Source organism: Gigantopelta aegis, chromosome 10 (genome assembly GCF_016097555.1).
Source record: "Gigantopelta aegis isolate Gae_Host chromosome 10, Gae_host_genome, whole genome shotgun sequence".
Taxonomy (NCBI): Eukaryota; Metazoa; Mollusca; class Gastropoda; order Neomphalida; family Peltospiridae; genus Gigantopelta; species Gigantopelta aegis.
This window is the reverse complement of record NC_054708.1, coordinates 22,415,700-22,428,759: the sequence shown is the minus strand read 5'-3', so window position 1 is coordinate 22,428,759 and position 13,060 is coordinate 22,415,700. Positions and strand designations below refer to the sequence as shown.

The following is a 13,060-nucleotide window of genomic DNA, read 5'->3' as shown; positions in this document are numbered from 1 at the left end:
TTTGAAAATATCGCAAATATCAAACAGAGATGTAAATCTCTTTCATTTTATATTTTAAAAAAAAGTGTTTTATTAACATATTTAAAATAAAATAAACATTATGGAATAATTTTTAAGTCAATTAATTGATGAAACGCTACATCATGTGACAAATCACGTGACAAAATAAACATTTACAGACGACATAGGAGTGAAAGTTGAATTTTGGTATTCATGGAAGGAATAGACGAATGATTCAAGAAGGTTTTACCATTTAAATTCGTTATACCGTATAAGTATTATATTTTAGCAATTTAATATGTGTATAATTATATAATATTATATATCGTGTCGGTAGGCCTACAGTTTAACAAATTATGTTCAACCCGTGGACCGTCCAGTTGTGAAATGTCAAATATTTAAAAATATATTTAATTTTGTCTTAATAAATTACATTGGACATTTAATTTTGACAACAGTTGAAAGATGATAACTGTTACCTTTAGCTATTTTGGTTTCAAGATGATCATTTACTTGTTAACTACATGTATAAATAAACTTAAGTAGAGAGAAAACCAGGGGCACTGCCCCTTCTACTCTGAAGATTACTCTTTAAAAAAAAAAAAAAAATCTTCATTTGGTAGGTTTATTGACCCGGATAGTAGTAGATCAATGTCTAAGATATCAAGGTAATTCCGTAACGATGCAAATAAATCATATCTTTGTCTGATGAACAGAGGGCAGACATAAAAATAATGAAAATTATCTTCATAGTTATCTCCACATGCACAGCTTCAGCTATCAGAAAGATGGCTTAAAAATAAATGATATTTTAAGTTGCTAGCATACAGGGCCGTACCCTCCGGGGGGGCAGGGGGGGGCAGCTGCCCCCCCCCCCCCCCCCGAGAATCTTGTCCTTTTTTTTCTTTCTTTTTTATATATCTCCAGTAATAGCATAGAAATGTTTAATCTTTATAGTATGTTAAAAATTATTTATAAAATTTAGTGCCCCCCCATGGATTTTGGTCAGGGTACGGCCCTGGCATAGTTACAAAACTGACAATGGATAATGTTACATTTACGATTTCCATAAAGATAGAGAGTAGATGAAGGATTGAGATTTCCCTTTTTTATAAATTTTTTATAGGTACGCAGACATGGTTCATTTTGAGTTAAACTGTCAAGATCATTCCATAACTCCAAAGTATTAGGAATAAAGCTGTTTTTATATGAATTAGTATGGCATGTTGGTGGAGTGAATGGACGTTGATTTCTGAGTGTAAAACGATTAGTAGGAATAACATATGGCAAGATTTCATCCAGTAGATATTGAGGTGTTTTGCCCTTAAGTATTTTATGCATTTATTCAGATTAAAACCCTGTAATGGGTCTACTGTGCGGGGGAGGGTGACCTTGTTTAAGCATAGGCCCTACTATAGCAGAAAAATACATTTGTGAAGTTGCTTTCTGTATCTCATTGCGAAACTGCTAGTGTTAGAGTAAACATCTTACCAAATGCTTTGTCTACAGCCTTTATTAGAAACATACTTATCTGCCCTTGATTTGCATAGCGCTAAGCGGCCCCAATCAGCCACTAAATTATTTACGGCGCGTTCACGCTCCAGTCGCATAACAATTTAGTTTTGTTATTCGCTGTTTATTGTTAAAAATGATGACAATATTTAGTGACAGAGGCAAATGATGTTATCTGTTGACATGAAAACACACATTTTTATTAAAACGGAAATAAAGTGAGGCACAAGTCAAGTATGATCAAATAAAATTAAAGAAAATTATAATGGAACATTATGTATCACTAGAGTTCATGAAGTATGTGCAGGTAACTGCTGAATGGTACATTTCTTTGGTTGTTGATGATTGTCTCCCCTATACTGATTTGCAAAGTGTTTCATTAAAGGGACATTCCTGAGTTTGCTACAATGTTTAAGATGTTATCGACTAACAGAGACGTGTTAACAACTGTAATTACATATCAAATATATTTTTCTGCATAAAATATTAGCGGCTGTATATTATATATGTTTCTGATCGTTCTAATATTTGTATTTGGTTAAATTTCACTTTATTTCCTAAAATAATTTTTTTGGGCTTCTTACAAATATTAAGATGACAAGAAACACATTAAATATACAAACACTGATATTCTAAACAAGAAAATATATTTAATATGTAAGTTTATTCGTAGAAATATTTTATTAGTCGGAAACAACTTACAATGCAGCAAACTCAGGAATGTTCCTTTAAATTTTGTACTCGTCTGAAATTGAATTCAGTCTTCACTCTGAAATGAGCAGGATGTAGCCCAGTGGTAAAGTGCTTACCTGATGAGTGGTCAGTCTAGGATCGATCCTTGTTGGTGGGCCCATTGGGCTATTTCTCATTCCAACCTGTGCTTGACAATTGTTGAACAAAGGCCATCTGTGGAATGCTTTGCACATATAAAACATGCCTTGTTGCTAATTGAAAAGAGTAGCCCATTGTGTACATGGCGGCAGTGGGTTTTCTCTTTCTCACTATCTATGCAGTCAATTAATATGTGTTAAGTGCATCATTCCTTCCTTCATTAGGAAAGGTGAGTGATCACTGCCACTATTCTACACACTAACCTGAAAAAAAAGTTTTAGTTAGGAGTGACAAATTGATCGCCTTGCAATAAAATTGCATTTTATATTAAACTTCAGGTAATTGCTCCCCTAGCACCATCTCAGGAGAGTGATCTTCAGCTAGCTTTGATTTTGCTAATGTCAAAGACTGGATTTAGGTCAGTTGTCTACAACAAACACCCCCACCTCAAAACAAATATTTAAAAAATAAAGAAAGAAATTTTCATTTTTGGGTGTAGAAAAATATCACATTTATCTTGGCATATAGTGTGATGTCTTTAACTGAATATCTTTGTCTTCATCCAAATAAAATAAATATACAAGTTTATTTTTGTTGCTGTTGTTGTTTCCAGTGTTCAACATCGCAATGCAGATTTAACAGTCGATATGACCAGTTTTGACAACCAAGATGGAGATGACAGCATTGATGAAATGAATCAAGAGTTGGAAAAGTTAAAGGAAAAACTGATTAAGATATCCAGTGAGTTCTTGACTTTGTCAGTTTAAACACCACCTTCATTAGTACTGATTTCTCGGTGGGATGGTGCATATAAAAGATCCCTTGCTGCTAATCGAAAAGAGTAGCCCATAAAGTGGCGACAGCGGGTTTCCTCCCTCAATATCTGTGTGGTCCTTAACTATATGTCCGACGCCATATATCCGTAAATAAAATGTGTTGAGTGCATCGTTAAATAAACCATTTCCTTCCATCATTAGTACTCCCAATTAAAATATATCCATGAAAAAATAGTGTATTGTTAAACAGTCTTATTTGTGTCAAAAACCAATGAGTGAATCAACATACAACTCCATAACGAATGCAAAAACTATTAATAAACAGAGTACCAGTGAGGTACAGGATATACCAGTCACGAGTTTGATCCAGAAACACACATGAATATACTAGTATAGTGAAACCTCTCAAAACCGGACCCTCTGTAAACCAGAAATCCCTCAAAATACTGCAGCCTTTGGTGAAAGTGTTGTCTGATTAATAAAGTTAATCTTCTTTATTGGAAAGGAATTTTTTTTTTTGGTTGATTTTTTTGTGTGTGAGAAACAGTTTACGCATGTAATGTTAAATTTTGGGAAAGTAAACCTTCAAAGGTTTAAAACAATTTTCCTATGATGTTCTAAAACTAGACAAATTATGTGATATATACATGTACATGTATATATATTTTTTATAATTTTTACACCATTCATTGGTGACCTAGCAATAGCAAATAAGGCTTTAAAAGTTTACAGATAAGTTTTAGCATTTTTCATCATAGAATTGCATGCCAATTCATAGGCCTCCTTTTGTCATAGGAAGACTATCCTATTTTTGAAGCACTCTCAATCACATACATGTATAACATGCTTTATCGAGGGTATTTTGTTGTTGTTTTTCAGCCCGTTGCCATGTATTGCATGTTGATTTGGCAGTTCAGTTCAGTCCACACATTGTTGATGCCTTGAGAATTGTCAAGGAAGACTGCCAGAAATGTACTTCAAAAATTCAACTCCACTTGAATGCCAATGCAAATAATCAACATTTAGTGGACTGAAAAGATGGATTGACACTCTAGATATGAATGTCTCATGAGAAGATACCATTTTGTTACTTCTGTTTTCATAATGTTTTAGCTGCATTTTTCACTGTTGTTGAAACACAAAGAAAGTTCAAATGTTAAATAATTTATTTGAAAAATAAGACTTTTTCAACATTTAACAAAAGTTTTAAATTGTTAACAACTGTGATAAAGAAAAACAAATTTGATATTTATAAAATACCTGTACATGTGCACTGATGGACAAGCATGCATACACACATGATCATCATAAACAAAACTATTTTACTTCATTGTTACAATATTGATGCAATATCTTCCATAATACAGGTACTTGCAGACAAGATAAGCAATTGAACTAATATCACATGTAACCATACATGTACATCCCATTTCTTTTTCATGCTACAATTTGTTTTGCAGACAAAATGAAGGTATTTTTGTTTGCAAATGTGTATGTATTAGGACACACCCCCCCCACACACACACACTCATTTTGACACCCAGTAGTCAATTTGCAAAACAATTCAACATTTCAGTTAGGCAAAACAAGGGGGCAAGCTACTATACTTTGGGTTAGTTAAGTGCTACTTTCATACCTTGATAATCAGGACTGGTGGGCAGTGTTTCTGCCAGAAATAATTTTTTGGGTATGGCACTATGGAATTGAATGCAACCACAGTCAACAGTGGGTATGGGGAGTCTACCCCAAAAAGAAAATGGGTTAAGTTTAGGGTTAGGGTTAGGGTTAAGAAAATCATAGGTAATGATAAGAGTAATTAATTTTTGGCAAAAGGTTAACTAAAAAAAAATTGGTAAACAAATGTGGGTATGGCACCATACCTGTTTTACCCTCTGACAGAAACCCTGGTGGGTATTTGGATACATATGTATTAACTTTGGACACAAGTAGAAAATTAATTTGTACACGTGTCAAGCACGGGTTTTTGGGTCCTGGTTGGAAATTTCTAGGTATTTAATTAGTACTAGTCAATGGAACACTCATGCATGCTACACTATTGTCTAGATTCATGTGTGTGTGTATATACTGATAGAAAGGAATAAGGGAACACGCAAATATGACTGAAACCTAACCCCTCAATACATAGTGTTCCAAGCTGACCGTGTTACGGGCAGTCAGTCCAACGCTACTGGCATTCAATCCCACATTATAACTTTATAAAATATGGACATTACTATGCCAGTAGTAAATTAAATTTGGTCTACAATTTCATCTGTTCCCTTACTTCTTTCCATCAGTATATATAGACACAGGGTGGGAAAAGAAGATCGATTAAAAACAAACCCCCACTTGCTAAAAACAACAAATTTATTATCAATCTATATTTACCACCTGTAGAGATATATTATATTATATATATGAACACAAACAATATAGCGTAGCACACATGAGTATCTCATCGACTGGTACTAATCAAACACCTAGAAACTCGAACCAGGAACCCAACGCCCATGGTATGAAGCAGTCGCCGGTGGTATCAAGCAGTAGAACTTAGCATACAGTAAACACAAAGAATTCCTTTTTGACACCTTATAATTCTGATGTGGGCATGGCTTAACAGGGAGTTGTATAGGTCATCAAAACACCTCTCATCCTAATTTCAGGACAAATATATAATTAATATTACATAATACATGTATATTCATAATTCACTAGATATGGATCATAATTTGTAATTGAAAACAATAAGTATTAATGGATTGCATAATTTGAACTTGGTTCATTGTGGGAGGGAAAAAATAACTAAAATACATGTACCTATGTGAGTTAAAAAACTGAAAAAATGGTACATTGCAACTATTGCAAGATGTAATTTATGAAAAATATTATTATCAAAATACAGTTGTTTTAGTTAAGTTAAAAAGAGATGGCTAATTTGGTTTAAACCTGATGCAGAATTCATTCAATCAATAAATAAGAAAATGGTACATAACTTCCTTCCTAGTTTTTAGGATAGACAAAAACATTTTAACCAGAAATTAGTACAACACATATTAGCATTACACTATAGTCCGTCCCACCCTCCTATGGACATTTCTTTTTGTAAATAATTTCAGTTTGGTTTAACATAAAAAGAAAAGTAAAAATGTTTTGGAAATAACAAAAAAAAACCCCACTATTTTTGAGTGCAATTTAGAAAACAATTGGCTCTTAAATAAATAACTTTAGTAAATTCCATAGTATCAAAAAGGCATTCCCCGTGGAAGCACTATAGCGTGAATGAAGAAATTGATTTGTGTACTGCATAAGAAAATGTGTATTGCAGAAGTTTAAAGAATCAACTCCATAAACCAGTTATAAACACTCATGTTCAATACTTCAGCAATACAAATAAGGTGCTATCCAACACATTTGACAAAACACACATTGGAAGACAATAAAAAAGATGTTTGAATATGCAATGACTTTGTTCGTGGATGTTTTGCAGTTGTAACTGTAACAAAAAAAACCCTAAGAAATCCAAAGAATTAACTCCTGCCTGCCATAAAATGTTTCAGTGCACTGTGATGAACAGCCATAGGTACAACTACAAACCAAGTTTCATTGACCTATAGGACTTATGGTTTGTGAGAAACTGATCTAAATGCAAAACTTTAAAGGGACATACCCTAGTTTTTAAACACTAAGGCATATTGTTTACTATTATAGCCGTTTTTGATAACTAAAATCATACTTTACTTAGATTTTAGGGTTTAGATTATCAATTTCAGTACATTTGAAATGTTTGTGGTTATCCTGTTGTTTTTAATACCACAAAATGCATTTTCATATTTTAAAGAAACGCATGTGCGTCCGAGACGTGACAGTTATGGAGTCGAGTTTTAGTCTATTTTTAAAGGGTATTTCACCATTTCAAAGTCACAGACTCATATTTGACTCAGTTGTAACTTTATCCAAATGTGTTACAGGTTTGTAGATTAACTAAACTTAGTGTTAATTTTCACGGGTTGAAACTAGGGTCTGTCCCTTTAACATTAAACTTTAACACGAAAGCTGACTTCACCACTGTCGGAAAAGTAATACCTGTATCTCAGCTCTTTACATTGTGAAGACAAAAACACATATTATCCCTGACTTGTAATGAAATGAAAAACAAAAAATATTTAAGTTAATACCCATCTTCAGCAAAATAAGTAATAATAATATTAGAACACAATTAACATTTCATATGGAGATTGCGAGATTAGAAGACACAAAACAAATGAAATAATTAAATGCTATGTAGATGAATTGCTTCCGTCTGATAATGTCCTAAACCGGTTTTCTGTTTTCTTTGGCACAAATTCCTTCAAAAGTTGATGGTCGAGAATTTGCTTGGCAGATGGGCGATCTGATGGAGTGGGGGACAAGAGCCACTTCACAAACTTGCACTGAAAGATAATTATGATGTAATAATACACAATCAGATATGCAAGAGTAAAAGTTAAATTTTGTTTTATGACACCACATGAGTACATTAAATTACTAATCATTGGCTATTGGATGTCAAACATTTGGTAATTCTGACATATAGTCTTGGAGAGGAAACCCACAACAGTTTCCCATTAGTAGGACAGGTCATAGGTTTTAAGGTGCACATTCAGAACAAGCTGTTGTAGCACACATCTGTCATGGGTGCAGGTGTCGACTTGTGCAGTCTCCTCCGTCCAGGACAGGAAAGTAACAACCATGGGATGTTTTATATGCACTATCCCACAGACAGGATAGCACAAAGCACAGCCTTTGATATACCAGTCGTGATGCACTGGCTGGAACCATAAATAGACCAATGGACGCACCAATGGGGATCAATTCATTACCAACCATGCATCAGGCAAGCAACTTACGACTGGGGCTACGTCCTGCCCCCAATATGCAAGTGTAAGTAAATGTACATATTTGTTATATAAAGAATGAAACAATATGGTACTGGCCTTGGTGGTGTGGTGGTTAAGCCATCTGATTTAAGGATTGGTAGATACTGGGCTCATATCCTTGTATCGACTCCCACCTTAAGCTAGTTTAACAACTTGGTGGGTAGGTGTAAGGTCAGTACACCAATTTCTTTCTCACTAACCACTGCTCTGGACAAAAAGTGCTCGAAAACCTCAGTTGGATGTAAGCATGGGAATAAGAATGAAGGAAGGAAATGTTTTATTTAACGACGCACTCAACACATTTTATTTATGGACATATGGCGTCAGAGATATGATTAAGTACCACACAGATAATGAGAGGAAACTCGCTGTCGACACTTCTTGGGCTACTTTTTTTCGATTAGCAGCAATGGATCTTTTATAGGCACCATCCCACAAACAGGATAATATATACCACGACCTTTGATATACAAGTCATGGTGCACTGGCTGGGGCGAGAAATAACCCAATGGGGGGAATAAGAATGAATGAATGAAATTAACAATATAGAATTATAGCTAATTCTGGCTGGATTTTATGTTAATACTCTAGTAGTCCTATCCAGTCCACCCATCAATGCAAATAGAAACTTAATATGCATGAGGATATTAACTTGTGTGTCTTGCTATTAAACATTTACTATTGTGAGACACTCAATAGCTGTTATATTTTTGTGCTGGGGTGACATTAAACATTCATTCATTCGTTATTGGGTCTAGAATTAATTAATTTAACATAACAATTACTTGTACATGTGTACAATGTAAAGTAGATTCAATCCCAAAATCTGGCTGTGTTTACTTAACTGGGGGTTTTCATACATTTGATTAAAATTTACAACATGAATGATAAAATTAAACCCAGATTTACTCCACACAATTCCAAGTGAAAACGATTAACAAAAGAACTAAACAAAGAAAATGATTTTATTTGAAAAATAAATTTCAATTAAAAGCTATACAAAGTACAAGTCTGAAAATTCAAAAACAATTTATCCCTAGTCTTACCTCAGTAGGCATTTCCCTTTCAAACCGTTCAGGAAATGTCTGTTGTTTGCTGTTCATCAACGTCCGAACACGTTCCATTTGTGTGGAAAATGGATACAGCAGCTCAAACAGAATCATTCCCAATGAAAAAATGTCAACCTTGTGGTCATATGGTTTTTTGCTGATCTGTGGACAAAGCAAAATCAAATGGTTTATAATACATACATGTACAATCAGTGTTCAAGATTAAAACTGAGGGGCAGTATCCCATTTGGATACTAACATTTCAAAATCTGGTATCCCACTTGAGAATTTAGTATCCCGGCAAAATATCCACCCAGTCTCTCCCCCCCCCCCCCCCCCCCTTCATTCATTCCATATATAAGCCACATCAAAAAATCCCTATTTACAATGATGAAGGAGGATGGGTGGGGGGGGGGGGGGGGGGGGGGGCCATATATTTTTCTTGCTATTGCTCCAGTGTAGCATTAAACTGGGTACGAGTTGGGGGAGATATTGTTCCGGCATAGCATTAGACTGGGTACGAGCTCGAAAATATTGTTACTTAACTTCACCAGTAAATGACGACTTTCATTGTTTCAGCGAAAAATAAAAACGCAGGATTAAAAAGAAAAAACCCAACATTATATGGTATCCCGGTGGGATACTGGGTTCTTGAAGTTTGGTATCCAAAAGTAAATTCTGGTATCCCCGGGATATCGGGATACCATTAATCTCAAACACTGACAATAAACAAGCATTCAGAGAGAACTGCTAAAGCAATACAAGTTCCCTACTGGGCCTAAAAATTTTTTTTATCTCTCCTAAGTTCAAGGGCCCTATCTCTGCCACAAATGGGTAAATTACCATAAAAGTCACATAATTAAAAGTACATGTTAAAGTTATTTATCCTATAACTTACCCATAATATCCATGTCATAAACCCATTTGATATGTACCATTATTCACTCGGTTAATAATGTTTTGCTGTCAATGGGTCATTTGTTTACAGCCAAGACTTCTATACCTGAGCGTAAGGTTTTAATAAGATTTAGTTGAAGTGTGACGTCAAACTACATCTAATTGACCTCAGACGATGGTTTACTTTTTCTATCCCATTTGACTGCATATGATGGATTATTTTTCTCTATTTCAATCAGTAAATAAATAAATATTTTACATGAACAGACAAAAATAGCTTATTTGACCATCATATGAAAAATAAATTACGCTATTATATTTGCTGTGTTTGTTTCATGTGTTAAGTAAAATGTAACACTACAAATTACCAAGATAACATGAATTTATAATGTTTTAATTTTTTACTGCAATAGGCTTGTTCAAAGGTTATTTGTAATACCTAGTGCTGATACTTCATGCATAAATTAAATAAGTTTTTTGAGTGTGCACTATTAAAGCAAAAAACCTACATGTGAATGAATGAATGAATGAATGAATGTTTAACGACACCCCAGCAATTGGGTGTCAAACTATGGTAATGCAAATAAATAAAGTGATGATCAACATCAATATAAAAATTCAAGACTTAAAACAAAAACAGTGTAAAGAACTGTGCAAAAACACAAATATCACAGAATTTTACGGATACTGAATTTTACTCAAAACTTCAATTTTGTGCTGTATTGGCCATTCTCAAAGAGAATGGTACACCCCTGCACCACGGTGAGGTTACAGCACGTGCAGGGGCCTACATGTGAGTTACATTTCCACAAGAAGCAGTGATGGTATAAGCCTTTACATTTAGCTACATATTACATTTTTGCATTTGGTTCCATTTCCAAATTTATTTCACATTTACATGTAGCTGCAAAGTTCCATTTCACAGATCAGCAAAAGCTGGATCATGCATGTAGTTGCACGTTGGTGATTATCTCAATATATGGTAAAATAATTACATTAAATTTTGATTTAATTTGTTTCATTTTGTTTTGTTTTATACATTAAATGAGGATAAAATGTACATGTAGGTACTATAAGATATTCAATTCTGCAGAATTCTTGTTGATAAATCATTTAGAGACCTTTGACATCCAACAGCCAATGATTTATTAATTAATGTGCTCCAGTGGTGTCGTTAAACAAAACTTCTTTTTTTTCATTAGATATCTGACATGACCTGGCAGATTTGTGCATATAAATGTACCCTGATTAACAGTATGGAAAAGAACATGGACGAGGCCCAGTAGTAAAGCACTCGCCTTGATGAGCATTCAGTCTAGGATCGACTCCCGTCAAAGGCCGTGGTATGTGCTATCAGGTCTGTGGGATGGTGTACATAAAAGATCCCAAACTGAAAATGCTACTAATAGAAAAATGCAGAGGGTTTCCTCTTTGAGACTATATGTCAAAATACCAAATGTTTGACATCCAATAGATGATGATTAATAAATCAATGTGCTCTAGTGGTGTCGTTAAACAAAACAAACTTTAACTTTAAATGTATCTATATGTATATCCGTTATTCTAAAAGAAAGTTAACGTTTGTTTTGTTTAACATCACCACTAGAGGACATTGATTTATTAATCAGTCAGTCTGACAGATCTAGTTTTATATAGAAAACACACTACCACTACATTTTTCCCTTAGTAGCATTGGATCGTTCATATGCACCATCCCACAGACAGAATAGCACATACCACAGCCTTCGATATACCAGTTGGGATGCACTGGCTGGAACGAGATATTGCCCAATGGGCACACCGATGGGAATCGATCCTAGACAGACTGCACACCAGGCAGGCACATTAAAACCAAACAAACAGGAAGCCCCAGACCAAAGGAAAAGAGCCTGTCAAAAGAATACGTGATGAAGTGACTTTCAGTGGAACACCAGCAAGACAGCAGCAACCTGGAAACAGCTTAAAACAAGGGCCCAGGAAAAAGGACTCTGAAGAGCTGTTGTCAACAGCCTCTGCCCTAGTAGGGATGATGGGCATAAGTAGGGAATTTCACTTAGTAGCAAGGATCTTTTATATATACACTATCCCACAGACAGGACAGAACATACGGTATGCGACATACCACAGCCTTTGATAAACTAGTCGTGGCTGCACAGGCTGGAATGAGAAACAGCCAAATGGGTCCACCGACAGGGATCAATCCTAAATTGACCATGCATCAGGTGAGTGCTTTACCACTGGGCAACATCCTGCTGCTTCCACTAATGAGAGAAATTCTGTGACCCAGCACACAAGTGAAACTTCTACAAGTGAGAGACATCCAGGACCCAATTTCACAAAACATTGTAAGCCTAGTTTTGCATGTAAATGTAAATCTACGACTAAACCACAATTGTTATTACTATTTTAGTACAGGACTAGCTATGTGTGAGCAAAACAATTCGCCAAATTGTCTAATTAAACTTAAAAAATTGTAGAAATTGTTAGTTATTTTCTAAAACAATGTCAATTATTACATGAAATTATTTTGCCAAACTAAAATAAAATTTGCCAACTGCTTTTAAAATTCACAGTTGGTGAATTTGGTGAGTGCCAGAGCCAGCCCTGTAGTATAACGAATATAGTTTGAAATACACATTTTCTCCATTGTCCATTACCTGCTCGGGACTCATGTAGAGTTGTGTGCCCACATCTGCAGTGTGTCTGGCTGTGGACTCCATGACATCTGTGCTGGTGTAGGCGACCTGTTCTGCAAGTGGCGTAACAAGACCAAAGTCACCAACCTTGATCGTGTCATCAGCAGAAAAGAAAATGTTATTGGGCTGGGGGGAAAAAAAGAAAAAGGTGAATGTAAATAAATCCAATAACAACATACATGTACTAAACGGCTAAGAAAAGAGATGAAAGTTTTCAGGATTTTTTTAATCATTTGTACAGTTTCAGGGTTTTTTAACGGAGGAACATTTAGGGCCAATCTTAAAATTTTAGGATTTTATTTATCGTTTGTACACAGTTTCAGGTTTTGTAAATGGGGGAACATTTAGGGCCAATCTTAAAATTTCAGGATTTTTTTTTAATC

At 34.9% G+C, this 13,060-nt stretch overlaps 1 protein-coding gene and 1 long non-coding RNA gene across 2 annotated transcripts in view; one reads left to right on the top strand and one right to left on the bottom strand.

The window, feature by feature from the left end:
- Nucleotides 1-150: 150 nt before the first annotated feature.
- LOC121383384 lies at nt 151-4,314 on the top strand. Its single transcript, XR_005959292.1, has 3 exons — nt 151-243; nt 2,957-3,084; nt 3,999-4,314. It is a non-coding gene; the product is annotated as an uncharacterized LOC121383384 (long non-coding RNA).
- A 2,520-nt stretch (nt 4,315-6,834) lies between these two features.
- LOC121384543 (eukaryotic translation initiation factor 2-alpha kinase 3-like) overlaps nt 6,835-13,060 on the bottom strand; it is a 28,898-nt gene continuing 22,672 nt past the window's right edge. Inside the window, exons 16-18 of the mRNA XM_041514974.1 lie at nt 12,639-12,803; nt 9,082-9,246; nt 6,835-7,549 (exon numbers count right to left, since the gene is read on the bottom strand). Coding sequence (XP_041370908.1) covers nt 7,397-7,549; nt 9,082-9,246; nt 12,639-12,803 — 483 coding nt within the window. The 3' untranslated portion in view covers nt 6,835-7,396. The remainder of the gene's footprint in view (nt 7,550-9,081; nt 9,247-12,638; nt 12,804-13,060) is intronic.